General features: G+C 47.5%; 1 protein-coding gene across 1 annotated transcript in view; it reads right to left on the minus strand.

Annotated features, from left to right (window-relative positions):
- LOC119660020 (diacylglycerol kinase eta-like) overlaps nt 1-27,170 on the minus strand; it is a 201,138-nt gene that overhangs the window by 145,260 nt on the left and 28,708 nt on the right. The window contains exon 2 of the mRNA XM_038068399.1: nt 13,370-13,480. Within this exon, the coding sequence (XP_037924327.1) occupies nt 13,370-13,480 (111 nt within the window). The remainder of the gene's footprint in view (nt 1-13,369; nt 13,481-27,170) is intronic.

Below are 27,170 nucleotides of genomic sequence, written 5' to 3' on the forward strand. Positions count from 1 at the left end.
TGGAAGGAATTTCACTTCCACACATTCAATGTTCTAATGGGCCTAACTATCGTTTTGGGTTAGACGCAGCAATCATCTCAAACCCAAGAACCAAATTGGTACGACCCAACACCAGCAGCCAACAATGAAGCAAGTATCTAAAAATCCAGAGGTTCTTGGTGGGCAGTATCGTATGGTACTTTCTCTATTCATATAAATATCCTGATACTTATCTCTTAAAAATTCTTAAGAATCTCGTTCTAGTAATTGAATCCTTCAATAATGAATAAATGTGGGTTCGCTTTTATATTCTTCTATTGAGGGACAAACTGAGTGTATCCTTTTTGTCAAATACTTAGGATCGATCGTACATATATAACATATGTCTGCATATCATGTCCTTCAAATTAGCGCGCTTCAACTATCAGATGTAATCATATTTCGAATGATACTAATTTTTCGTTACACAAGGATAATGTAATCATTTCATAGATTGAACAGTACCATGCACCATACGAGGATATGTACATATACATTTCTGTTTTTTTTTTTTTCGTTTAGCAGCTTCGGGGTTGATTTAATTAAAATTAATTCAATTTGATTCAGTTCAGTAATAAAAGCACTTTTTCTTCATATAACATGTGTATGTGATTGATAATTTGCACACGCTTCAATAAATGGAAAGTAAATGAAATGAAATCAATTGAAAATAACACTTGGGTCTCCCACCTAATTACTCATCAATCGCAACAATCATCATCAACGGCGCAACAACCGGTATCCGGTCTAGGCCTGCGTTAATAAGGAACTCCAGATATCCCGGTTTTGCGCCGTGGTCCATCAATTTGATATCCCTAAAAGCTGTCTGGCGTCCTAACCTACGCCATCGTTCCATCTTAGGCAGGGTTTGCCTCGTCTTCTTTTTCTATCATAGATATTGCCCTTATAGACTTTCCGGGCAGGATCATCCTCATCCATACGGATTAAGTGACCCGCCCACCGTAACCTATTCAGCCCGATTTTATCCACAACCGGACGGTCATGGTATCGCTCATAGATTTCGTCATTGTGTAGGCTACGGAATCGTCCATCCACATGTAGGGGGCCGAAAATTCTTCAGAGGATTCTTCTCACGAACGCGGTCAAGAGTTCGCAATTTTTCTTGCTAAGGACCCAAGTCTCCGAGGAAAACATGAGGACTGGCAAGATCATAGTCTTGTACAGTAAGAGCTTTGACCCTATGGTGAGACGTTTCGAGCGGAACAGTCTTTGTAAGCTGAAATAGGCTCTGTTGGCTGCCAACAACTATGCGCGGATTTCATAATCATAGCTGTTATCGGCTGTCATTTTCGACCCTAGATAGGAGAAATTATCGCAACAATGTAAAACTTAAATCGTGCTAGAGAGTTGGATTTTTCTATATATTCAATTGATTTGATCGGAATATTAAAATAGTAATCCGGATGTCATTAAAACCTGTCACGTCACTAGTCCAACGCAACTTCTTCGTCTCCATTACCGTAAGGCGCCGTTCGTTGTCTTTTATAGTTGGTCAACACTCAGAACCATAGAGAGCGACAGGACGGACGACATTGCCGTAAATTTTAGATTTGAGACCTTCGCTGATACGTCGATCACAAAGAACACCAGTTGCGGAAAGTCACTTCATCCAGGTTGCGTTAATGCGTGAAGCAATTTCATAACGCAGTTCTCCATTAGCTGATAGCGTTGACCCGAGGTATTTAAATCATTCAGTTCTGGGCAGATCACTGCTGCTGACAGTGATTGTGCCGGTTTCATGGGGATCAGTCGTCAAAAATTCAGTTTTGTTGTATTTGTAATAACAAATATTATGATCAGTTATATTTTTCTTAATTAAAATTTAGAGGTAAATTCTCAGAGAGAAATTCACAAAAAAAATTAAGTTTTAATTTATATTATATTGGAAATACTTCCGTGTCGGTGTTCCAAACTTGACGGCAGACGTCCAGCAATTCTTTTTTTTTCTGACATTCTGCCGCCACCTCATGGCATTCTGCTCTCCACTCCTGTGGCGAGTCCTAAACTGAGTGGAGAGCGCCGGTGGCGTCATCTGACAGCTCGCATTCGCAACATTCGAAATAAATTTCGAATGCTGCGAATCCTGCCGCGTCACATCACTTCGCCCCCAGATGAAACCGAGGGGTTTCAGCGACCAAATCCGGAACTGTGTTAACCATCAGTCCTTGAAGCGAACGCGCCGTTGTTTTAGGGCGCACACGGGTTTCAGCCTGAACAGGGAGACCAGAAGAAATGATCTCCCCGCTCGAGAACGCGGTACGGACCTTCACCTTCATCTCTTGTCGAAGACCGGATCACTTGGGAGTCTCGGGTTCTCCCCATATACCAGCTCCGCGGGGCTGGCAGCAAATTCCTCTCAGCGAATTGTACGTAGGCCGACTAATACGAGAGACAAGACTTGGGTCCAGGACGGTTCATCGCGTGCCATAATAGCGGCTTTCAGCGTCCGGTGCCAACGTTCTAGCATCCCATTGGATTGCGGGTGGTATGCAGTAGTCCGTTGGCGTTTAAACCCCAGGAGTTTGCCTAACTCCGAGAAAAGGGAGGACTCAAATTGCATTCCCTGATCAGTGATGACCACTGCAGGGACGCCAAAGCGGGGTATCCACTCTCGACAGAGGGCTTCGACACAAGATTGCGCCGTAATGTCCTTCAGAGGTACCGCGTAAACCTGTCGATGTTTGCGAGGCAATACTTGTAACTGTGCGAGTCTCGCAAAGGTCTACTATGTCGAGTTGTATTGTGTGGAACTGCTTGGTAGTGCTTGGAATGAGCCCACTTCTTTCCTTACATGCCTGGTGACTTTAGATTTTTGGCATGCGATGCAATCTCTGGCCCAGGAGTTGACATCCTTGTTCATGGAGGGCCAGAAGTATTTCTCGGTGACTAACCGATTTGTTGACCTGATGCCTGGATGCGCTAAGTCGTACCGCGTGGAACTCTTCCTTGTGACAGATGGCCGGAATCTAAGGCGAGGTTCCTTCTCCGAGTCTTCGCAGCAGAGATAGAGGTTCGAGCCGAAGATGGGCAATTCCCGAAATTTGTATTTGGGGTTGGATTTGAGGCTCTGAAATGTTGCGTCATTCTCCTGCGCCTTGGCAATAGCCGTGAAGTCGAGCGAGGCGGGGATGCTAACCTCGGAGACACGAGACAAAGCTTCAGCAACTATATTGTCCTTGCCGGACACGTGCTGGATGTCTGACGTAAACTGGCTTATAAAGCTCAGGTGTCGAAGCTGACGAGGGGACGCTTTGTCGGGCCTTTGTTTCAAAGCATACGTGAGAGGCTTATGGGCCGTGAACACTGTGAGCGGCTAATGGGCCGTGAGCACTGTGAACGGCCTGCATTCTAAGGAGAAGCGGAAGTATTTGATGCTCAAGTACGCGGCGAGCAGTTCGCGATTGTAGGTACTGTAGTTCCGTTGAGGGGGGTTCAACTGCTTAGAGAAGAAGCTCAGCCAGACGTGATTCGCCTTTTGGTGAAGAGCGGCACCTACTACGGTGTCAAAGGCATCAACGAAAACGGCTAGGGCTGAATCTTGCAGAGGAAATGCAAAGAGTGTAGCATCAGCCAGTTGCTGTGGGGATTTATCGAACGCGCTGACAGACAAGTACATGTTCAAAACGGACTGGTGTTGGGCGGCCTTCAGCAGGAAACGACAACAGAAGTTTAGCATGCCCAAGAACCTCCGCAAATACTTTACAGTTTTCGGACGCAGGAAGCTTGCAATCGCTTGCACCTTGTCTGAGTCGGGCTGTATTCCTTCAGGGGAAATGGAGTGGCCGAGGAGTCTCACCTGTGTTTGAAGGAACTTCAAACTTCAAGCCTCAAGGAGACGTTGAAAAATGCACTCGAGATGAGCTAAGTGCTCAGACTCTGAGGAAGAAGCGACCAAAATATCATCCAAATATACGAAACAGAAGTCGAGGTTTCGTAGGACCGAGTGGATGAACATCTGAAAGGTTTGCACCGCATTGCACAATCCGAAAGTAATCCGGTTGAACTCGAAGAGTCCAAACGGGGTGCATATTGCCGTCTTTGGAATGTCTTCTTGAGCTACAGGGATTTGATGATAAGCCTTGGTTAAGTCCAAGGTCGGAAAGGTGCCGCAATTCGCGAGGTGATGCGCAAAGTCGTGGATGAGTGGAATCGGATATCGGTCAGGAACAGTCTGCACATTTAGCCTTCTGTAATCCCCACAGGGGCGCCAATCGCCGTTTGGCTTAGGAACCATATGCTGTGGTGGAACGAGTTGTTCAAACGCTTTCCGCGCAATAGCCAGTTTCTGGGATGATAGAGGACGCACCTACGAGAAGATCGGGGAACCAGTAGTGTTCTGTGGTCTACCCATCAAGCGTTTACTTTGGGGTGCGTCGTTGGTGTTTCTTTCTTTTTTCGTTTGCGCGAACATTTGTGGGTGCGGCCTGCCGTGTCGATTAGGGCTTTAGCTGAAATCAGTATCAGTATTTGTGGAATTTCGGTTGACAGCAGCGACGCGGCAGGCCCATCGGGCCCGCAAGTGACCGCCCTCGTCGCGCGAGTCCCTCCGTTTTAGCGGGTGAACCCGGAACTGTGGTTCGTGCATTTGGAAGCACAGTTCCAGATGTCCGGGCTCACAGCGGACGCGACCCGCTTCAATCACGCGGTGGTCGGCCTAGACGAGGAGTCCATCCTGCTGGTATCCGACGTAGTGAAATCGGCTTCGTACTCGCTGCTGAAGACTGAATTGATCAGGCGCCTGTCAGTAAATGAGTCGGCAAAACTAGATCACTTGCTGGCAGGTCTAACGTTGGGAGATCGAACTCCCAGCCAATTGCTGCGCGAAATGAAGCAATTGGGTGGGAGTAAGATCGACGACGAATTCATAAAGTCGCTTTGGCTGCGTCGGCTCCCGGAGGGCACCCAGGCGGTCCTCGCGTGCGTCTCCGGTTCCTTAGAGGCACTGGCAGCTGCGGCCGACAAAGTGCACGAGGTGCACGCACGCCCGACCATAGCAGCCGTTCAACAGCCGTCGGAAGAGGTGGGAGACTTAAGGCGCGAGATAGCCGCCTTAACAGCCAGTGTGGCCGATATGTGGGCGACGCTGGACGCTCAGCGTTTGGGCGCCAGATCACGAGCTCAGTCGCGGTCTGCCACTCGAAAAGGGCGTTCGGTTAGCAGGTCGTCAGAATAATCGGTGGGTGTGTTGTGCGCGTCCATGGACGCATCCAGAGAAGCGAGAATATTCAGAAATAAAACCAGACATGGAGGAGAAGGGGAGAGATAAAGTTACGGTACAGAGCTCCAAAAATCCAACACCAACGGTTTTTGGGAGGGAGTATGCAGGGTCCTAGCCGTCGATATCTAAGGACAGCAGTGCTTGACTAGTGAAAACTTAGGCTACTGTGGCATCAAATGTTGCAAGTGAACGGGAGGAAGTAGCTCCATTCCCCATAAATCCTCAACCTTACGAGCGGAAATTTCGGCAATCAGCTTACCTCTATTAAGGCAAGAAGAAAGATACAGGGCGACGTAAAATGAAGAGACCAACCGGGAGCTGAATTTATCACATTGGATAACAAAATCATGAAACCCTACGAATTCATCCAAGCACACTAGAAAAGAAGGGAGAAACGGAGAAAAGCGCCAAGCGCACGGTTGGATGACTCAAGGGGACAACATTGGATGGGCTCATCTTCCAAGAAAGTGGTGCAAATGAGATATACGGTCAATGTTGCCTGTGAAGCTCACGTAGCTCCAATTCCAGAGAAAGAGTTCGGATCTCAAGGAAGATGTAGGAGCCTTGAGAAGGGGCAAAGCAGAGAATGAAGGAGGATACGATTGAAGGTTATCATCATCTCTAAATGAGGTAAAGGTCCATACGTTTATATTTTCAGGAGATTAAAGGCATGCCCAGAACTCTACAATTTGGGAGATGTTAGCTACATTAGACGGTAGCAGAAAGGAGACCTTATGTTGAAGCCTAAGAAATCCACGGATGTAACCATGGACAAAGTCCCCAGCCAAATTGGAGATTCCTTAGGGCAAAAAACGGATATTGATGAGGTTACCTTGCAGTGTGAGATTTACGAGATTAAGAAAGGATTACGTGTCGTCTTAGGGAGAAATGGCACTGCAACCGTGATAACATGCACCAGTGCAGATTACACATTGAAGCAAGGCAGAATGTATCAACCGGAGAGCCAAATCAGTAAGGACTATGGAGCTTACCTAAACTGCGCACAGAACAAAAAGGAGAGCATGGACTATCAAAACTTTGCAGGAAGCATTAAATCGCAAATAAGAATAATACAAATCAGCCTGCTGCCAAGCGGCGCAGGACCTACTCTCGCGATGTAGCCATAATTAGTGAGCCATGTCAAAATCATGGTTCTAGCATTTGGATCAAAAACGGCAAACGGCAAGTATGAGCGGATGTTGAGCACTCTGATTTTGAACGCGAGAAGACGTGAGCTGAAAATCGCAACAGGGGATTTTAACGCGTGACCTCTTGAATGGAACAGCCGGACAGTGAATGTGGGCCTTTTTGGAGCAAAACGTGCTACGTTCACCATCTTGGGAGAGTGAATTCCACAACATGGTGTAGCCCGCAATGTAATTGTCGCCCCACCTCAATGTGTTATCTATCCATTCACTGTCACATTCGTCTTCCGATCACAAAGCCTACGAGTGGCAGGCCTGCGGTAGTGCCAGGTCAGGCAACATCTAATTCGGTGCCGCCGTCTGCATTAACCACCCATTCTATATATACAAATTGACTGATACCTTCGATGCTTTGGCCATTGATGCAGATAGGGAGAGTGCGATGACCCGTCAGACTGAGAATCTTGATTCCCCAACTTTATTTTCCTCTCTTTTTAAATCCAGAGTCATTTGGTCAAAATCCATGACCCAGTGAGAGAGCAAGCAGATGTCATCAGCGTAGTCGAAGGGGAAAGATGTTTGTATTGTCCATTGAACTCCTACACGTCCTTAGGGCAAGTCATCGTGAAGAATGTCACCGATAACAAGAAGAAATAATATGACAGTATACAATCCTGGCGGACTCCAATTTGGACTTCAAAATCTTCCGAGCTTTTACATCGGCGCAGCAAGTGACATTTTGCACCATCGCATGTCGCTCTGATAATAGCTATTAATCTCTCCGGAATTCCCCTCTGCGTAGAGCATCCCAGGTACACTCCCTATTGACGATATCGAAAGCTTTCTCGGAATTGATGAAGTGAATCAAAAAACGATGTTCTGAGCACTGTTCCAAAATGATCCGTAAGGTGTTGATGTGGTCAATGCAGGAGGATCAGCAGCGGATACCACCATGCTCTCTATTAATCAAGTTTTCTTTGATCTATTCCAGGATTATTTTAGCTATTGTCTTTTCGACGGCAGAGATCACGCAAATACCCCTTCAATTATCACACTCAAAACGGGCTATCTTCTTTGGGATTTTCACGATCGACCCCTTCTTTCACCCTCTGGGAAAGGTTTCGAATTCCGAAGTGGAAGAAATTGATCTGAAGTAACTGCAGGTGAAGCAATAAGTAACTCTGCGGGGAAACCGTCAAACGCAACGGCCTTACTCCGTTTGAGGACATTGACGGCCAAAATTGCTTCTCTTCTGCTTGGAAAAACAGTTCACATTCGAATCTTAGGGCGGCTAGCCATTTCATGCACAAGAAGTGGAGCCTCGCCATGGTGCACTGTTCTTTAAACCTTTTCAGTTGTTCAGCACCGTATCGTGGGTGATGACCACATGCAAGCTCTTTGGTGATGCAGTATATATTTCTGAAATCATTGCGATCTGCGACATCTTCCGCGTCCCTGACCTGCGCAATAGCAAATTCTCTCTTGTCACGGAGCACACCACAATTCCACATTCAGCCAGATCTCTTGACGTCCCTTCGGGACATAGCCGACGACTTCAGTAGCACCAAAAACAAAACATTTCTGATGACGGCCCAATGCTCATCAATATTCCCAGGTGGGTTACTCAGTATATCTGTCGTCCGATCGGCAAGATAGTTCTTCCAGTGCCAAGCAACAGCTGAGTCATATGAGCGATTGATGTTGAACTTAGGGGATCATAGCTCCCCAAACCTGTGAGAAGGGGCGGACGCAACAAGCGAACGAACGTAAGTGACCACTAGATGGTGATTCGTTTCGAGGCTGATGTCAGTGCCTCTGTTGTTACGCACATGCAGGAGATAACTGTTAAATCTACTGCAGATCGCGAAGTGGTTGATCTGATTGCTCGTATAGCGTTGGTCAGTTGAAGGCCAATTGACCTTATGGCAGACTCTGTACTCGAATAATGTGCCACCAACGAAGAGGTGGTGAAAGTTGCGGAAACCCAAGAACCTCCTACCATTATTGCTGCATTCGCCAAGATCGTGTTTCCCCATCACATGCCCGAGCAAGGTATTTTCAAATTCCAACTTGGCATTCAGATCACCCACCAAGTTTACAATGTCACCTTTAGAAAGCTTCCCATGAACCGCGTTTAACTGCTCGTAGAAAGCAATCTTTCCACTATATCGGAACCCTCCGTTGATGCATTGCACAATTGTGTTGCTACTTAACGGGAATCTTGCAGTTAGAAATTTAACGAAAACCGGCTCCCTGGACAAGAGAGCGCGCCTCGCGATAATCGTCAGAAGCAACCTGACACTACATTTGCGTCTGTTTCCAGCTGGCTTTCCAGAATACAAAGGTACATTGCCGCGAAAGGACAGAAATATTCTGCAGAGTGCCACCATCTTATTTCACGTAGGCCCAGAATGTCCAGTTTATATGACTGAAATTCCCGCTCAAGTTGGAGAGAGCGAGCGTTCTGAGGGCTCTCGCTACCATTGTCGAAGAGTGTGCACGCATTCCAGAAACCAATCATAGCCCGTTTTCGATAGCCAAACGTCGTAGCCGGGAATTCAGTCCCTATCCAAGACGTTTTTGGCGTTTCAGTAGCATTAAACGTTCAAAATTTGCATATTATTAGCTTACAAATTTCTATGCCTTTCAGTTGCCTCTTATGACAAGCAGGGAACACTTTGAGTGTATTCTTATTCCCCAACTCTCGGGGCAAGGGCCGACCCTGACGAATGAGGAAACGAACGTACCATAGAAAGAAGGACAAGTCGGTGGAGATACAGCTGTCTCTAAGCCGACTACTAAATACCTGGGGCTGATGATGGAGTGTGCATGCAGTGCCACTATTGCATTTGCAAAGATGTTGCTTTACGCGTTATCTGTACGGGCGGACGAGGTTGCAAACTCTAAAAAGTGGAAACAGGTGAGTTCTGTCTACGGACTGATGGCTCTGCGAGTTTCCAGTGCTTTTAGAACCACGTCATATGAGGCGGTGTTGTCGATGGCTTGCTTGATCGCAGTCGACATTCCAGGGACAGAAATTAGTGTGCTGCATCATCCAAGACATATGGAGGGGCATACAGAATGCACAAATGCGGTAAGGTCAAAGTTGCACGATCTGTGACAACGCATAGACTTATTCCCAACATAAGGGTGTGGTTTCAACAGAAATATCGATAGACTTAGTACCACGATATTTAGTTCCTCACGGGTCATGGTAGTTTCTACAGCCTTTATCTGCAACATTCAGTCCTGTATGCGCCGGTATACTGGAAGATCCAGTGCATGTTGTGTTTCCCTGCCAAACTTCGTGATAAATCGAAGGTATCTGAACCAACCGCTAGGAAGGAACGTATGCCGGAGATAATATTTGCGGGGCTACTGAGTAGTAGTAGCTCACAGTTACCTCTGCAATTATAAAAATATGGAACAAGCTAAAAGAAAGTAAGGAAAAGAAAAGCTTAAATCACGAGAAGCGTGAGCTATTGGCAAATCCATTCCACGAAGTAATACCGCAGATTTGGGGCTGGGAAGACTGCCCGTTAAGGTAACACGGCAGTGTAAGCCACGACAAAAAGAATGCCACCATTGCCCTGACGAAAGAAATGATCATCATCATCAACGGCGCATTAACCGGTATCCGGTCTAGGCCTGCCTTAATAAGGAACTCCAGGCATCCCGGTTTTGCGCCGAGGTCCAACAATTCGATATCTCTAAAAGATGTCTGACGTCCTGACCTACGCCATCGCTCCATCTTAGGCAGGGTTTGCCTCGTCTTCTTTTTCAATCATAGATATTGCCCTTATAGACTTTCCGGGTGTGATCATCCTCACCCATACGGATTAAGTGACCCGCCCACCGTAACCTATTCAGCCCGATTTTATCCCCAACCGGACGGTCATGGTATCGCTCATAGATTTCGTCATTGTGTAGCCTACGGAATCGTCCATCCACATGTAGGGGACCAAAAATTCTTCAGAGGATTCTTCTCTCGAACGCGGCCAAGAGTTCGCAATTTTTCTTGCTAAGGACCCAAGTTTCCGAGGAATACATGAGGACTGGTAAGATCATAGTCTTGTACAGTAAGAGCTTTGGCCCTATGGTGAGACGTTTCGAGCGGAACAGTCTTTGTAAACTGAAATAGGCTCTGTTGGCTGCCAACAACCGTGCGCGGATCGTACATCATCGTAGCTGTTATCGGTTGTGATTTTCGACCCTAAATAGGAATAGGAAAATTGTCAACAGTCTCAAAGCTGTATTCTCCTATCCTTATTCTTCTTCGTGTTTGACCAGTGCGGTTTGATGTTGTTGGTTGATTCGTCTTCGGTGCTGACGTTGCCACCATAGATTTTGTCTTGTCTTCCTTGATGTGCAACCCAAGGTCTCGCGCCGCCTGCTCGATCTGGATGAAGGCAGTTTGTACGTCTCGGGTGGTTCTTCCCATGATGTCGATATCGTCAGCATAGGCCAGTAGTTGGGTGGACTTCAAGAGGATCGTACCTCTTGCATTTAACTCAGCATCACGGATCACTTTCTCGAGGGCCTGGTTAAAGAGGATGCATGATAGGGCATCCCCTTGTCGTAGACCGTTGTTGATGTCGAAAGGTCTTGAGAGTGATCCTGCTGCTTTTATTTGGCCTCGCACATTGGTCAGGGTCAGCCTAGTCAGTCTTATTAATTTCATCAGGATACCAAATTCTCTCATGGCCGTGTACAGTTTTACCCTGGCTATGCTATCATAGGCGGCTTTAAAGTCGATGAACAGATGGTGCAATTGTTGCCCATATTCCAACAGTTGATCTGTTGCTGATTTGCCTGGAGTGAAGCCTCTTTGGTATGAGCCAATGATGTTCTGGGCGTATAGGGCTATCCGGTCTAGCAAGATAGCGGAGAATATCTTGTAGATGGTACTCAGCAACGTGATACCTCTATAATTGCTGCACTGAGTAATATCCCCCTCTTTATGTATGAGAGAGATAATGCCGAGCACAAGTTGATGAACCACTTGGTGTAACTGGTCGCCTCCATATTTAACCAATTCCGCTGTAATTCCATCAGCTCCTGGCGACTTATGATTTTTCAACCGATGAATTGCATGGACTGTTTCTCCTAAACTTGGTGGTGGCAATATTTGTCCGTCGTCTTCAGTTGGCGGGACCTCCAACTCGCCGACGTCTTGGTTGTTCAGTAGCTCATCAAAGTACTCAACCCATCGCTCTAATATGCCCATTCTGTCGGAAATCAGATTTCCCTCTTTGTCTCGGCAGGATGAGCATCGAGGTGTATAAGGCTTCATCCTACTGACTTGTTGGTAAAACATCCGCGCCTGGTGCGGTTGCTCCCTGTACTTTTCTAGCTCACAGACTTGTTTTTTCTCCCAGGCTTCCTTTTTCCGTCTGCGAAGTCGCTTCTCCGCTCGACGGAGTTCGTGATAAGTCTCTGCGCGTGCCCGCGTTCTTTGAGAATGCAACATTAGTCGGTATGCGGCATTCTTCCGTTCCGTTCCTTGCTTACATTCATCGTCAAACCAGCCATTCCGAGTCCTTTTGCGGCTGAGGCCAAGTATGTTTGCGGCCGTATCCATGATAACGTTCTTCAGGTGTTTATGAAGATCATTTGTTGATGCTTCATCTCCAGGTCGTCTGTTGACTGCAGTTATTGCGGCATCCATTTCCCTCTTATAGGTGTCGCGGAGGGTTGTGTTGTGGATGGCTTCAGTGTTAACTCTCACCTGATTGTCTAAGGGGATTCTGGGTGGTGTTGTTATTAGAGCTCGGAGCACCATACCAACGAGATAGTGATTCGAGTCTATATTGGCCCCCCTATATGTTCTGACATTCATCAAGGCTGAGAGGTGGCGGCGTTCGATCAACACATGGTGAATTTGATTGCAAGTCACCCCGTCTAGAGAGGCCCACGTATGTTTGTAGACCGCTTTCCGCGCAAACCAGGTACTTCCAACAACCATTTCGTGTGACCCTGCGAGAACGATAGCTGCCGCAATTAGTAATTATTTTGCTATCGAGTGCGGCATAACGAAATAACTTGTAAGTGATGCAGGAGGTTATCGCTAGGCTTCTCATCCACAACGACGAGAAACCGGAAAAGTGGAGTTATGAATGAAAAATACCTCCTCATAGTAATAAAACAGTTTCTATCCGTTCATTAAAGTTGTATGCATTCGACAAAAGTCTCCCGAATACGCCGAATTCACATTGTAAATGGAAATTTATCAATTATTGGTATCCCACGAACTGGGCTCCCAAACGGAGCACGAATCTAAGAAAATCTCATTTTAAAACATAAAAGAAACAAAAATTGGATGAAATTAAATTTCAATCGTACATCGCCCGTAAATGATTCAAAACTTTTTTAAGTGCGTTTTCGGATGAGTGTACTCGTACAAAGATGACGACGACAGTGATTCTCCTGACTCTCTGACGTCACAAGGAAATTTGATTAAATCTAGCCACGGCACAGGATGGAACCAATGGAGCTGGGTTGGATGTAAACCTGCCAAATTCATCCTTACTTTCTCGTCAAGTTGCGATGGAAAATTTCAATTGCTCACGCAGAAATCGGTTTTCCATGTTGAGGGTTTTCCGTCTATCAGGCTAGTACGTATGACGTAACGGGCTCTGTAGACTTAAACTCATTACAGATCAAAGAAGCGAAAATCGACGCAAAACTGAATCGAATTTATTAAAGCACTAGAAACTTTCTCCGCTCAATTTCCGAACAATATTCCAGGAGTCAGTGGGTGGATTGCACAGGTCAGGTACTCAAATTGAAACTATACCGAGTCCTGTAGATGTGTTCTAATGCTATTTTCTGATAACTAAGCAAAAGTTGTGAAATTTCGTGCCATTCAAGTCAGAGTTTACGCGGCAGACCTGAAGGATTCGCTGGAAAGGATGTTGATTCTGCTCATACCTACAACATACATGCAACTCAATATTCTCATACTCACTTTTGGGTCTTTAGCGTAATATAATTTACGTGCTTTCAGTCGAAAAAAACGTTGACTCCACCTCTGGAACGACCATATTTGTTTCAGAAGGAAGCCTTCCTTGATTACAGCCTGGAAAAGGAGAAAAAAACCTTGAATAAAATAGAAAAGTTGGCCTAATTAGGTAGGGTAGGTATCAGTGGCCGCTCCGAGGAGCCCAATTAGCGCTTTGGTGCGCCGTTTTGATGCCACAAACTCCCAAGACCGTGACTGTTGTTATAGGAACAGGGAAGCGGAGTCCAGCTGGCTCGGATCCTCAGAGCCAGCCCGTAGCATTCACGAAGGAAAGCAGCTCTCCGACCCTGTAACTAGAAATCTCACCGAGGTCCCCAAAGAATGGTTTACCCAGTGTCCGCAGCCTGACTCGAGCTAGAGCCGGGCAATCGCAGAGAAAGTGCATGAGGGTTTCCCTTCCTTCTCCGCAGCTTCGGCAATGCGAGTTGTAGGGTAAGCCGAGCCTAGCGGCATGGTCCCCTATGGGCCAGTGCCCCGTGCAGACCGCCGTAATCTTGAATGCATTTGCGCGCGTCTGGCACAGGAGCTCTCGTGATCGGGCTATGTTATAAGCGGACCAAATTCTCCTTGATTTGGCACAGCTTGTAAGCCTTCGCCATCTCAGGCCCGCGGCTGCTAGGTAGTGCGAGTAGACTCGGCCCCCGACAGCCGCCAGCGGAACACCGACTGTGTTCCCCGAGGGACTGCCAAGAGCAGAGCCTTGCCTGGCCAATCCGTCAGCCCGCTCATTCCCCTCTATGTTCCTATGCCCGGGAACCCAGAGGAGAGTGATCTTGAGCGTGCCGCCCAGATGGTTGAGCGTGTCTCTGCACTGCCCCACCAACCGGGAAGATGTCGTCGTTGAGTACAAGGCCTTGATGGCCGCTTGGCTGTCGGTCAGAATGGCTATGTTACGCTTGGGACTCGAATCACGCTCCAGCCATCGACAGACTTCCAATATCGCCAGTACTTCCGCCTGGAATACACTGGTGAAACCTGGGAGATCATACGACTTGGATACACCGTGTGTATTCGAGAAAACCCCCGCGCCGACTCCATAGGCCATCTTTGATCCGTCCGTAAAGAATACCGTGTCATAGTCTTGCAACACGCCGCCGGTCTTCCACTTTGCCCTGGTTGGAAGGTCCACAGCAAAGTTTCTCGTGAAGTTCAGCTTGCGTGTGACATAGTCCGTGGGGGATGCCCAGATTTCTCGAGGTATTTCATCTAGAATGTTGCTGTGGCCGTAGGACTTCGCTGCCCAGCATCCGGACTCACGCAGTCTTACGGCACTGCATGCTGCAACATATTTGATGTGGAGGTCAAGGGGGAGGAGATGCAGGAGTACATTGAGAGCATCTGCCGGGCAAGACTGCAGAGCCCCCGTAGCACCTGCACACGCGGTTCTTTGAATCCTATTAAGCTTCGTTCTATTGTATTTCTTCTTCAAAGCCTGCCACCATACAATAGATCCGTACGTCAGGATCGGACGCACTACAGCGGTGTACATCCAGAGAACCATCCTCGGCTGGAGACCCCATTTCCTGGCAAAGGTTCTCTTACAGGCATAGAAGGCTATACAGGCCTTCTTAACTCTCAGTTCTATGTTCAACCTCCAATTTAGCTTAGGATCCAGGATTACACCCAAATACTTCACATTAGAGGAAAGAACCAATCTTTGTTCATTCAGCCGTGGTAGATGGAATTCAGGTATCCTTGTCTTGGTGGTGAATAGCATCAGTTGCGTTTTGGTTGGGTTTATGCTGAGTCCGCATCTTGCGGCCCACAGGCACACCTTTCGCAACGCTCCTTCCATAATGTCGCTCATAATGGACAGAAACATCCCAGATACTAGTATCACCAAGTCGTCGGCATACGCCACCACCTTCACCCCGCTGCTGTCTAATGTACTTAAAATTTTGTCCATTACTATTAACCAGAGCACCGGTGAGATAGCACCACCCTGGGGCGTGCCTCTGTTCACAGCTCTGGTCAAGTGGTTGCCTCCCAGATCGGATTGGATTATCCTGGTACTCAGCATGGATATAATCCAATGCGTGAGATACCCCTCCAATCCAATACCGGTCAAGGCTTCCTTGATGGCGTTGGTACTGACGTTGTTGAAGGCTCCTTCTATATCCAAGAAGGCAGCAAGGGTATACTGCTTGTACTGCAGCGACCGCTCAACCGTGCCAATTACCTCGTGGAGGGCGGTTTCTGTGGATTTTCCTTTGAGGTAGGCATGCTGGGACTTGGAGAAAGGCGTTCTCTCCATAATCGTCCTTAAGTGAATGTCCAGGACGCGTTCTAGGGTCTTCAGCACGAAAGAGGTCAGGCTGATTGGTCGAAAGTCCTTCGCGGACTCATGACCGCGCCTGCCCGCTTTCGGTATGAAAACCACCCGTGCGCGCCTCCAGGACTGCGGTACGTATCCTAAAGTGATGCAGCTCCGGTAAATCTCAACAAGCCACGGCACAACCCTTTCCTGCTGCTTCTGTAGCATGACTGGCATTATGCCATTTGGGCCCGGAGATTTGTATGCGGAGAAGCTGTTTATAGCCCAGCCGATCCTATCCCCGGTAATTACCGATTTGATAGTCTCGCACAGCTGGGGTTGCCGCAAACCCTCCAAGCGAGGTTCTGACTCACAGTCCTCCTCGCTGGAGGGAAAGTGCGTTTGCACCAGCAGCTCCAAGGTTTCACTAGAAGATTCCGTCCAAGAGCCTTCCGACTTTTTAAGGAAGGATGGACTCTTATGTTCCTTGGACAGAATCTTATTGAGCCTCGCGAATTCACTAGTGCTTTCAATGTTCTGACAATAGTCTAGCCAAGACCGCCTCTTGGCGGTCCTGATGGCCGACTTGTACTTCTTTAGGCAGTCCTTGTATGGCTGCCAGTATTTTTGCCTGTAGCAGATGTTGAAGATTTCTCTGGTCAACTTCCTGAGACTAGAGAGATCTTCGTTCCACCACAGTGGCAGGGTCTTTTTGCTGTACTTAGCAGGGCACGAGACTTTGAAGGCGGTATCCAAAGCCTTCTCCAGAGCCCCGACCTTTGACTCCAGTTCGTCTGTCGTGCCAATCCTACCAATTTGCGCACCGGAGAGTTTGTTCTTAATTACCTGACCAAACTTTCTCCAGTCGATCCTCCTGGGGTCTCTAAAGGGCTTGGGGACCTCTGCGGCGAGATCTAGACTGAAGAGTATCCAACTGTGGTCAGAGAAGGATCTCTGGTCAGACACTCTCCAGTCCTCCACCCTAAGAATCCCGTTGTCGGTTATTAGGGTGATATCAAGGACCTCTTCCCAACCGTCACAGTTCTCCGAGCAGGGGAAATGAAAGGTTGGTGTACTGCCCCTGTTACACACCGATAAATTTGAAGTAATAATAAAATCAAAGAATGACTCACCCCTTTCGTTGATTTCAGAGCTGCCCCAAAGCGTATGCCTTGCATTTGCGTCGCAGCCTATCAGCAGGTTGGCTTTCTTTGGTGTTATGGTGTTCATCAGATGTTGTAGTTCTTGTGGCGGAGCTGATCGGTCGTGGGCCATGTACGCCGAGGAAATATACACGTTCTCTGCCCCCACCTGCTCCAGCTTGACCACAACTAGGTCACTGGAACTCAGGTCCGGGCACAGAAAAGCGTGCAGACTCTTCCTCGCAAGAATACATGCTCTAGGTTTAGCCTGATCAGCGTCTCCTGTGCTGTGGAATAGATTAAAATATTTGTTTTGGAGCCCTTTGATGGTTCGGTCGCTTCCGACCCAGGGCTCCTGTATTAATGCGATGTCGATGTCTTCCTCTAAGAGGAAGACGAGCAGATTAGCCGAGGCACACTTCGAGTGCTGCAGATTTATCTGCGTTACCCTCAGCATGATCTGCTTTCGTGGGGGGTTCGACAGCCCCCGTCGGACCGTCGATCGTCATCTCCTCCAACAGCTCGTTGGCGGCGTCGATTGGGTCAAGGTCGTCGTCCGGTTTTGCGGAGCGGAACACTTTTACTTTGGCATACCTGACTCCGAACCACACCTTGTAATCGGCCTTTTTCAGTGCCTCCAGGCACTCCTCGTTTATGCGGAGTAGTACGGGCTGGCTGTTTATCTGAGGTTCCTCCTCCTTTATAACAACCCAGTCGTCCATGGGAATCCCGTGGTTGTGAAGGCGCAGGAAATGGACCAGCTTGTCCTTCTCCATGCGGATCTTCGGCAACCAAATGCGAGCGACCGGTCTCCTGGGAATCTCGTCGTAAGGGATAGTCTTGAGCTTAACGCCCTCCCAAGCGTCGCTGATCTTAGCGACGCACGAGCCGAGAAAGTCCTTAGAGAACTGGTCCATGCAAGCTATTACGTGGAACCCACGGACCACATGAGATGAATCAAAGTGGGGAGTGAGTCCCGGGTGTTTGCCTCCGATTTCCACGAGATGTTCATAGACCATGCCCGACAGCCTAGCCTCAACACTGGTCCACACCTCCAGCGTTAGTTTGCCGCTAGCAGAATTGCCATCCGCCAGCGCCACCCATAAGTGACTCCTGGCCACATCGCTGAAGGTCTTCGCAGTACGTGGCCCACCGGCTGACGGTTGCTGAACAATTTCCTTCGTATGTTGCTTGGCGTCTGCGCTCTTGCCCACTCTACTCCGCTTTTTATCTTGTTCGACCTCGTCTTGAGATCGGTTACGTTTTAGAGCGATGGGCTTCACCTTCTGTTCGTCAGCCCGGCGTTTGCTGTTGTATTCATCAACAATCGCCTGGTATTTAGCGAGGTCTTTTTCATCCCGCTCGTCGACAGTACCGGCCTCCTTATTCTTGGCAATCTTGCCGAGAATATGCATGGCCTTCTGGTACTGACTCTTGAGCAGGACACCCGAGGACCTTCGCTTCTTAGCCGGTTTCCGGCGATTCTTGTCGGTTTTCGTTTTCGAGGGATCCCCCGACGCTGAGGGCTTCGGGTCAGGAGTACTATGTCTGGTACTCGCTACACCCAGCCTGACGGCAGTGGATTCCAGGCTAGAATCCACTAGTCCGTCTGACGCCTCGCTCCGGGAGGTCCCTGCGGTTGGTTTCAGCATAACGGTGCTACGGCTGGCACCGAGTGTACTGCTCTCGACGGCCACTGTCTCCTGGCTGGAGGCCAGCAGCTCGTCCTCCGATGATGCGCCTGGCATCATCGCCTCCTCTTCTATCGTCATTTTGGTTTTTTTATTATTAATTGAGTCCATGTCTTGGTCCCACGAGTAGTCCGGGAAGAATGTCCACCCTGGCTGGCCCGGCCACCAGGGTAAGGGTCTTATTTGAAACTGAAGGTGCCCAAGTTATTCAGAGTTCGCATACTAAAGACCAAGCTCCCCATTGGCCACGCAGCCCTCGGCGTATGCTGTTCCACCTTGGCTTGGGGTCCTATTAGCACCTTCTCCGATGCAGGGAGGACGATCCCCGGGCTGTTACTTCAGTCCATCCCCCCGCCAGATCTACTTGCCCCTAACACATGACCAGCAGACAAGCAGATCCTCGTCAGTTGGATGGGCCTACTCCCAGCCCGGCCCTACACACTCTTGGACCGCCCGAAGACGGTTTCCAGCGGCCACCACGCGGAGGTCGTGTGAGGACTTGCCTAATTACGCAACTTTAACCTGAAGCATAATCAGACCAGGCCGCCTACCTACCTACCCTGGCCTAATTATGTATGTTTTCAGATGCTGGTATCTGTGTGCAAATTAAATTAAACGGAATGTGAAATCGCATAATTGCGAAGTGAAAAAAATGAAATTTGCAGCTATTTCACGGTAAAAACACAACAGTTTTGCGATGCTTTTACAAGCATTTCAATTACTTTTTCTGGCGGTCAAAGGGTAGTATAGGTCCCAGCGCGAAACGTAGATTGGTACCGACGATGGAGCATAAAACCAGGGAAATGCCTGCTGAACCAACGCCATCAGCTCTACTACCAAACCCTATCTCCACCTCCACGTGGTGACCGCTGCGAGCTCTTTCGTAACGAAAAGCTGCAGACGGAAAAGGATGAAGGCGAGTCCCCCACGCCAAAAACGGGACAAACTGTACCAACTGGCCCTCCAGGTTGGGGTTTGGGTAGGGCTGACAACCCTACACCGAAAATCGATGTTACGGAGCCACGGAAGAAACCTCGGACAGGATGGACTTTAAAACGACGGACCCGGCAACGACAACGGATCAACGATTTGCGCATTTTCTCATGGAACAAATGATAACGGACTGCGGATTATTCAATTAGCGGGGTCACACGAAATGGTTGTTAGAAGTACCTGTTTTGCGCGGAAAGCGGTCCACAAACATACGTGGGCCTATCCAGACGGGATCACTTTCAACCAAATTGACCACGTGTTGATCGAACGCCGCCACCTCTCAGCCTTGATGAATGTCAGAACATATAGGGAGGCCAATATAGACTCGGATCACTATCTCGTTGGTATGGTGCTCCGAACTTGAATAACATTACCACCTAGAATCCCCACTGACAATCAGGTGAGAGTGAACACTGAAGCCATCCACAACACAACCCTCCGCGACACCTATAAGAGGGAAATGGATGCCACAATAACTGCAGTCAACAGACGACCTGGAGATGAAGCATCAACAAATGATCTTCACAAACACCTGAAGAACGTTATCATGGATACGGCCACAAACATACTTGGCCCCAGCCGCAAAAGGACTCGGAATGGCTGGTTTGACAATGAATGTAATCAAGGAACGGAACGGAAGAATGCCGCATACCGAGTAATGTTGCATTCTCAAAGAACGCGGGCACGCGCAGAGACTTATCACGAACTCCGTCGAGCGGACAAGCGAATTCACAGTCGGAAAACGGAAGCCTGGGAGAAACAACCAGTCTGTGAGCTAGAAAAGTACAAAGAGCAACCGCACCAGGCATGGAAGTTTTACCAACAAGCCAGCAGGATGAAGCCTTATACACCACGATGCTCATCCTGCTGAGACAAATATTTCCGACAGAATGGGCATATTGGAGCGATGGGTTGAGTACTTTGATGAGCTACTGAACAACCAGAACATCGACGAGTTGGAGGTCCCGTCAACTGAAGACGACGGACAAATACTGACACCACCAAGTTTAGGAGAAACAGTCCGTGCAATTCAACGGCTAAAAAATCATAAGTCGCCAGGAGCCGATGGAATTACAGCCGAATTGGTTAAATATGGAGGCGACCAGTTACACCAAGTGGTTCATCAACTTATGCTCAAGGTATGGGACAGCGAATCAATTCCTGATGATTGGCAACAAGGCATTATCTGTCTCATACATAAAAAGGGAGATATCACACAGTGCAGCAATTATGGAGGTATCACGTTGCTGAGTACCATCTACAAGATATTCTCCGCTATCTTGCTAGAACGGATAGCCCCATACGCCCATACCAAAGAGGCTTCACTCCAGGCAAATCAGCAACAGATCAGATTTTTTCTCTGCGGCAAGCGATGGAAAAACTGTTGGAATATGGGCAACAGTTGCACCATCTGTTCATCGACTTTAAAGCCGCCTATGATAGCATAGCCAGGGTAAAACTGTACACGGCCATGAGAGAATTTGGTATCCTGATGAAATTAATAAGACTGACTAGGCTGACCCTGACCAATGTGCGAGGCCAGATGAAAGCAGCAGGATCACTCTCAAGACCTTTCGACATCAACAACGGTCTACGACAAGGGGATGCCCTATCATGCATCCTCTTTAACCAGGCCCTCGAGAAAGTGATCCGTGATGCTGAGTTAAATGCAAGAGGTACGATCCTCTTCAAGTCCACCCAACTACTGGCCTATGCTGACGATGTCGACATCATGGGAAGAACGACCCGAGACGTACAAACTGCCTTCATCCAGATCGAGCAGGCGGTGCGAGATCTTGGGCTGCACATCAATGAAGGCAAGAGAAAATATATGGTGGCAACGTCAGCACCGAAGACGAATCAACCAACAACATTAAACCGCACTGGTCAGACACGAAGAAGAATAAGGATAGGAGAATGCAGCTTTGAGACCGTTCACAATTTCTCCTATTTAGGGTCGAAAATCACAACCGATAACAGCTACGATGATGTACGATCCGCGCACGGTTGTTGGCAGCCAACAGAGCCTATTTCAGTTTACAAAGACTGTTCCGCTCGAAACGTCTCACCATACGGTCAAAGCTCTTACTGTACAAGACTATGATCTTACCAGTCCTCATGTATTTCTCGGAAACTTGGGTCCTTAGCAAGAAAAATTGCGAACTCTTGGCCGCGTTCGTGAGAAGAATCCCCCGAAGAATTTTTGGCCCCCTACGTGAGGATGGACGATTCCGTAGCCTACACAATGACGAAATCCATGAGCGATACCATGACCCTACGGTTGTGGATAAAATCCGGCTCAATAAGTTACGGTGGGCGGGTCACTTAATCCGTATGGATGAGGATGATCCCGCCCAGAAAGTCTATAAGGGCAATATCTATAGTAGAAAAAGAAGACGAGGCATACCCTGCTTAAGATGGAACGATGGCGTAGGTCAGGACGCCACACAGCTTTTAGGGATATCGAATTGGTGGACCTCGGCGCAAAACCGCGATGTCTGGAGTTCCTTATTAAGACAGGCCTCGACCGGATACCGGTTGTTGCGCCGTTGATGATGATGAATCAATTAGATAAATACGTAAAATTTCCAACCGGGTATAAAAAGTGAAAAATGGCTGGAAAGCCTGGGCCTGTATTATCGATACTAAAGTCGTAGGGTTTCCTCATTAATTGTCATCAGTAAACACTCTATAGCCTGAAACAGTTAGTATGAAGCAGAAGGCTACAAATCTGACCACTGGAAAAGGAAAAACCACGAAATGAACCAAAAAGATCGGGAAACCGGAAGCTGGACCCTTCGGGTATAAAAAGTTTTATGTATTTCTTTTATAAAGACATTTGAATTTGCATTTGTTCCATTAATACCTAGCACGTAATGGGTGCATATATTACGGGAGAATATCCACTTCTTTCTAAGAATGGATCCGTTAAAGGAATGGTCACTTTCGACTCCTCGTACTCCCCACCTTTCCATCAAAGAGTCGCTCTTACTCTACTCGGAAAGTAGTCATTCAGACCTTGTATTTGGCACCACACATGACTATATTTGGTGAAAAAAAAATTTACACCCCCCCCCTTTTGCATGTATGGAGACATCTCCTTAAATTCAGACAGGCAGACAGTCTTGTGCGGAGTTGCCAGATCTCCCCCGCCCGGATAAGGGAATGCTCAGCGGATGCGTAGGAATATGCACTTTTACGCATTTGGAGGTGTGCGAGCATGGACTGTTTATGCGCAGGTCGGGTAGGTGGAATAAATGGTTATGGGAAGGACACCCAGAAAATGAAACCAATTTGGAAGAAGAAAGGAAAGAAAAATTTACGGTACAGGGGCTCGGAACCCCAGTACTAGCAGCTTTTGAGAGTGGGCACGCTGGCTCCCGGCAGTCGATATCCCTCGCAGTGCCTTAGTGGTGGGTTACTTCGCCACCATTGCATCGAATACTACAAGCAGCCTGGAGAAAGAGGCATTTAAAAGGAGTACATCACTCCGAAGATCGCCTGTTCAAAAAACACGCACAAATGCCTCACAAACTGGTCATTGATTCGCCCATAGTGGGGTGACTACACCTGGTCGGAAGATGTCGCCGGACTTAGTGTTTGATCTATTTAGGAGAAGCTCGGCGATCCTGGGATCTCCTCCGAAACCAATAAAATAGGGAACCTCCCAGAAGACTAATAAATACGCAAGTGCCCATTGGGAAAACCAAGCAGAGGGGTAGTGTCAGAATACGGACGAATCATCATTTGCCCTAATCAGAGGAACAATAATAGAGTTGCGCGAAGTTGGTCCGAGCCATTCGTATACTGTACAATAGTGCAAGGCCGAAAAAAATACCTGAAGAAATCAGGAAACACAAGTGACATCCCTTCAAAATCCAATGGGTGGTCAGCTTGAAAAAAGGAGTGGAGAGGGTGCGAACGATTCTTTCGGATCCTCACAGGACTCGAAAAAGGCCTTCCACCGACAAAGAGGAAGGGAAACAAAGTACTCCGGAGGTAAAGCCCCAAAAAGGAACCAAGGAAGCAAAGACAAATGTTGACAGAAAGAGATTACGGCTCGAATTAATTATCATCATGAAAAAAGTGATTTGACTTATGTCCATATCGGCAGGAAAGTCAAATCCGATCCTGAACTGATGGACCTTGGAGAAACATCAGCCGGATGAGACGCTCCCGAAAAGGTTCACGTTTTAGAATGCACCAAATTCACATAAAATATAAAAGTTTCACCTTCTGTAACTTTGTTAATAATAGTTGAATTTTCATCGAACTACCCAAAGTTATGCTTTGCACTATCCCTACGCTTATGCTAAATTGCCTAGATTTTGTTTAAATACAACACTATGATTTTATCCGATTTTTTGGTTGGATTGGCTCTGAGAACGGGACCTGTTACACTTTTTGTGTGTCATATTTTGGGCCCTCACCCCCCAAAGTTTCCCCCGATATCAAATATTGGACCAATTTTGAAAAATACTAATTGATCGCTTTCATTTGATACCTCACACCATCATATTTTATAAAAAAAAATTCTCTTTCTTAAGCTCAACACAAAATGGCGCACTTGCTATATGTAAAGGGATCCACAGACCTCACTAGATTTCATGACAATCGGTTCAAACTATTTCCAAAAAAGTCGGGTGTGACAGACACACAGATAAACAGGCAGACATCTAATTGATTCTATTAAGGTTTTGTTTCACACAAAACCTTAAATAGAGGTCGAATGATGGTTTAAGAAAGTGGTTTTCGAAGACAACTGCACCTTTCCCAGCTACAGCCTGGTACCATTCACCTAATCGTTGTACAGCAACTTCAGCGGCAGCAAGCCAAAGCACATACAGCTCAACAACAGGCGCAGCCACATCAGAAGTTGTCGATCCCCCCTGTAGCAACGGTTTCAGACAGGGTCTCCCTTTTTGGCGGCGAAATTCGGCGGCGTGGTTCCGCCAATAGAAGGCGCAATTTGCGCTTTCACACGTCACAGCAGACCCCACGCGTTTTAAACACGCCCTTATCGGTCTCACGGACTGGATTGGTCACGGACGTGTTGAAGGACTGCTCCTACGTCAGACTGAAAGAACAGCTCATACGACAGTTTTCAGTGAGGAAGCGAAGCTGAATAACTTACTAAACGAGCTGATCCTAGGCGACCGTACCCCCAGCCAGCAACTTCGAGAAATGAGGCAACTATTCGGCCCCCTGAGCAGGCGTTGCTTTCTGGGCGACATGAGCGCTGAAGTGTGGGTTCCCCCCGTACCCCGTCCAAACACATTGATACCGCAAAACTTGCGACTGGGTTCATTCAAGATCGTAACGGTACTACGCTCGCCCGAGATTATTACCCTGATTTGACTCAGATGTTCACTCACAGCTAAGTCAACCAGTATTCGACGTCAAATCACGATACAAATTTGAACCGCGAGCTTCCGTACGACGGTCTTGTGCTCTAACCACTCTACTGTCCGTACACTGGCGTCTCAATGCTCAGACAATTCTCGACTGGTACACATTCAGTGGCAAACTGCCGTATTTTCATGACCTATCCCCCTATCATATCACCAAATTCCTGCTCCCCCGAAGACATAAACAGCTAACTGCCCACCTTTCGGACTCTTCGAGTTCACCAGGATAACTTTTGGCTTGTCGAACGCTACGCAGTCATTTCAAAGATTCATCCACTCTATCCTACGAAACTTAAACTTCTGTTCCGTCTACATGGATGTTATTTTGAATGCCTCTTTTATTTCGTTCGAAACGTCTCACCACAGGGTCAAAGCTCTTACTGTACAAGACTATGACGTTGCCAATCCTTATGTATTCTTCTGAGATCTGGGTTCTTAGCAAGAGAGAAGAGAGAAGAATCCTCCGAAGAATTTTGCCACCCTGCATGAGGATGGACGATTCCGTAACCTACATAACGACGAAATCTACGAGCGATAAAATACGGCTCAACAGGTTGTCGTGTTCAGATCACCTAATCCGTATGGATAAGGATGATCCAGTGCCGAAAGTCTATAAGGGCAATATCTACGGTAGAAAAAGAAGACCAGGCAGACCCTGCCTGAGATGAACGATGGCATAGACCAGGACGGCAAACAGCTTTTAGGGATATCGAATTGGCAGACCTCGGCGCAAAACCGGAGAGCCTGGAGTTCCTTACTAAGGCAGGCCTAGACCGGATACCGGTTGTTACGCGGTTGATGATGATAATGATATCATTTTTAAATGCTAATTATACAATTTTTGCCATAGCGGTCAAATGACTCCTCTCCGTCTTTCTAGTGCTAATGTCATCAGGAACCTTTCACTGATTATTTTACATAAACAAATGATTCTATAGCATTTAGAGCATTATAAGAAATTACTTATAAGTCAGGGAATGGAAGCTAGGGTATTCATAAACGAGAGTTAAAAATATTAAATTAAAGGTCGAAATAACATTTCAGGAAGTAAAGTAATTAGTTTATCCTTTATCTTAACATATGCACGAGCATTATCTGCTGGGTGTCCCTAGAGAATACCCTACTTAGATAGTGACTGTCAGAGCCGACTTTCACTTAGCAATTACAACGCAGAAATATTATATATAATAAGAACTAGGATGAATTCAAAGTACAGTTTAAAATAGCTCTTCTAGGACTAGTGACCATGTTCCTCCAGTAGTCTCATTCCAATGAATAAAACACACAACTAGGCCACATGGTACGGTAATCACTACAGAACCCTGCCCATGGACAGTAAACAATCTTCGGGCAAACCGCCTTCGGGCAAATCACAACCCGCGGGCTGTGATAAAGTTGCGGCTAAACGGGACCGGTTTTCGGACGATCCCAACCCTTCGTCACAAAAGGCAATAAAGAGGACTCGGCCGGCAACGACTAAGCCTTCATTTGCAGCCAAAGCTATTGAAGCTGATGGATGGGTCTTTTAAGACGACAATAATCCATGCGGTTACGATACTGAGCAGTACGAACAGCTTAGGAGGAAACTCCTCCCAACTATAAGAACAACATTTGAGTCAGTAGGTGTATACCGTAAAATATTACGACTAAACTTTGCCGACGAAAACACGAACGAGTGGTTCAGGCAGTACAGCGCCTCCCTCAACGATGTGTGGGAAGATGCGCAACTAACCCTGAAAAGTGTCTCTGAGATGCCATCGTTCAAAAATTGCTTCCTCTGACTACCAGAAGAGAGAAGAGCTAAATGGTGCTGGGTTCTGGTTCTGGAACAACTTGGTGTGCAGGATAATCTCAATACCTCCGCCTGGATGCTACTAGGCGAAACAGGGGGAAGAACAAATAAGCCGGGAACTTTCATAGGGGGGGGGGAGGGGGGCTAGGGACCGTCACGTTACAAGTATCGGCTCCTAAAACCATTAAACGGGACGTGCAGCCCTCGGTATCTTCATCTAAAGCATAGATGAGGTGCCATATTTCCCAAATAAATTTGCAGCATTGTAAAGGGCCACTGCACTTATCAGTCGTCGGATCTAAAGCTGCAAGACATTTATATACCTCATACAAGCACCGTGGGTTGTTGGTGGGATACTCAGGTGCCTAAACTTCCAACATGCTGACCTGTTGAATGCCAAAGGAAGTGATAGACCCCCCTCCTGCATAGCAGTCTCAAAAGACTTCTAGGCTAATTTGGTTAACCAC

Source organism: Hermetia illucens, chromosome 6, assembly GCF_905115235.1.
Source record: "Hermetia illucens chromosome 6, iHerIll2.2.curated.20191125, whole genome shotgun sequence".
Taxonomy (NCBI): Eukaryota; Metazoa; Arthropoda; class Insecta; order Diptera; family Stratiomyidae; genus Hermetia; species Hermetia illucens.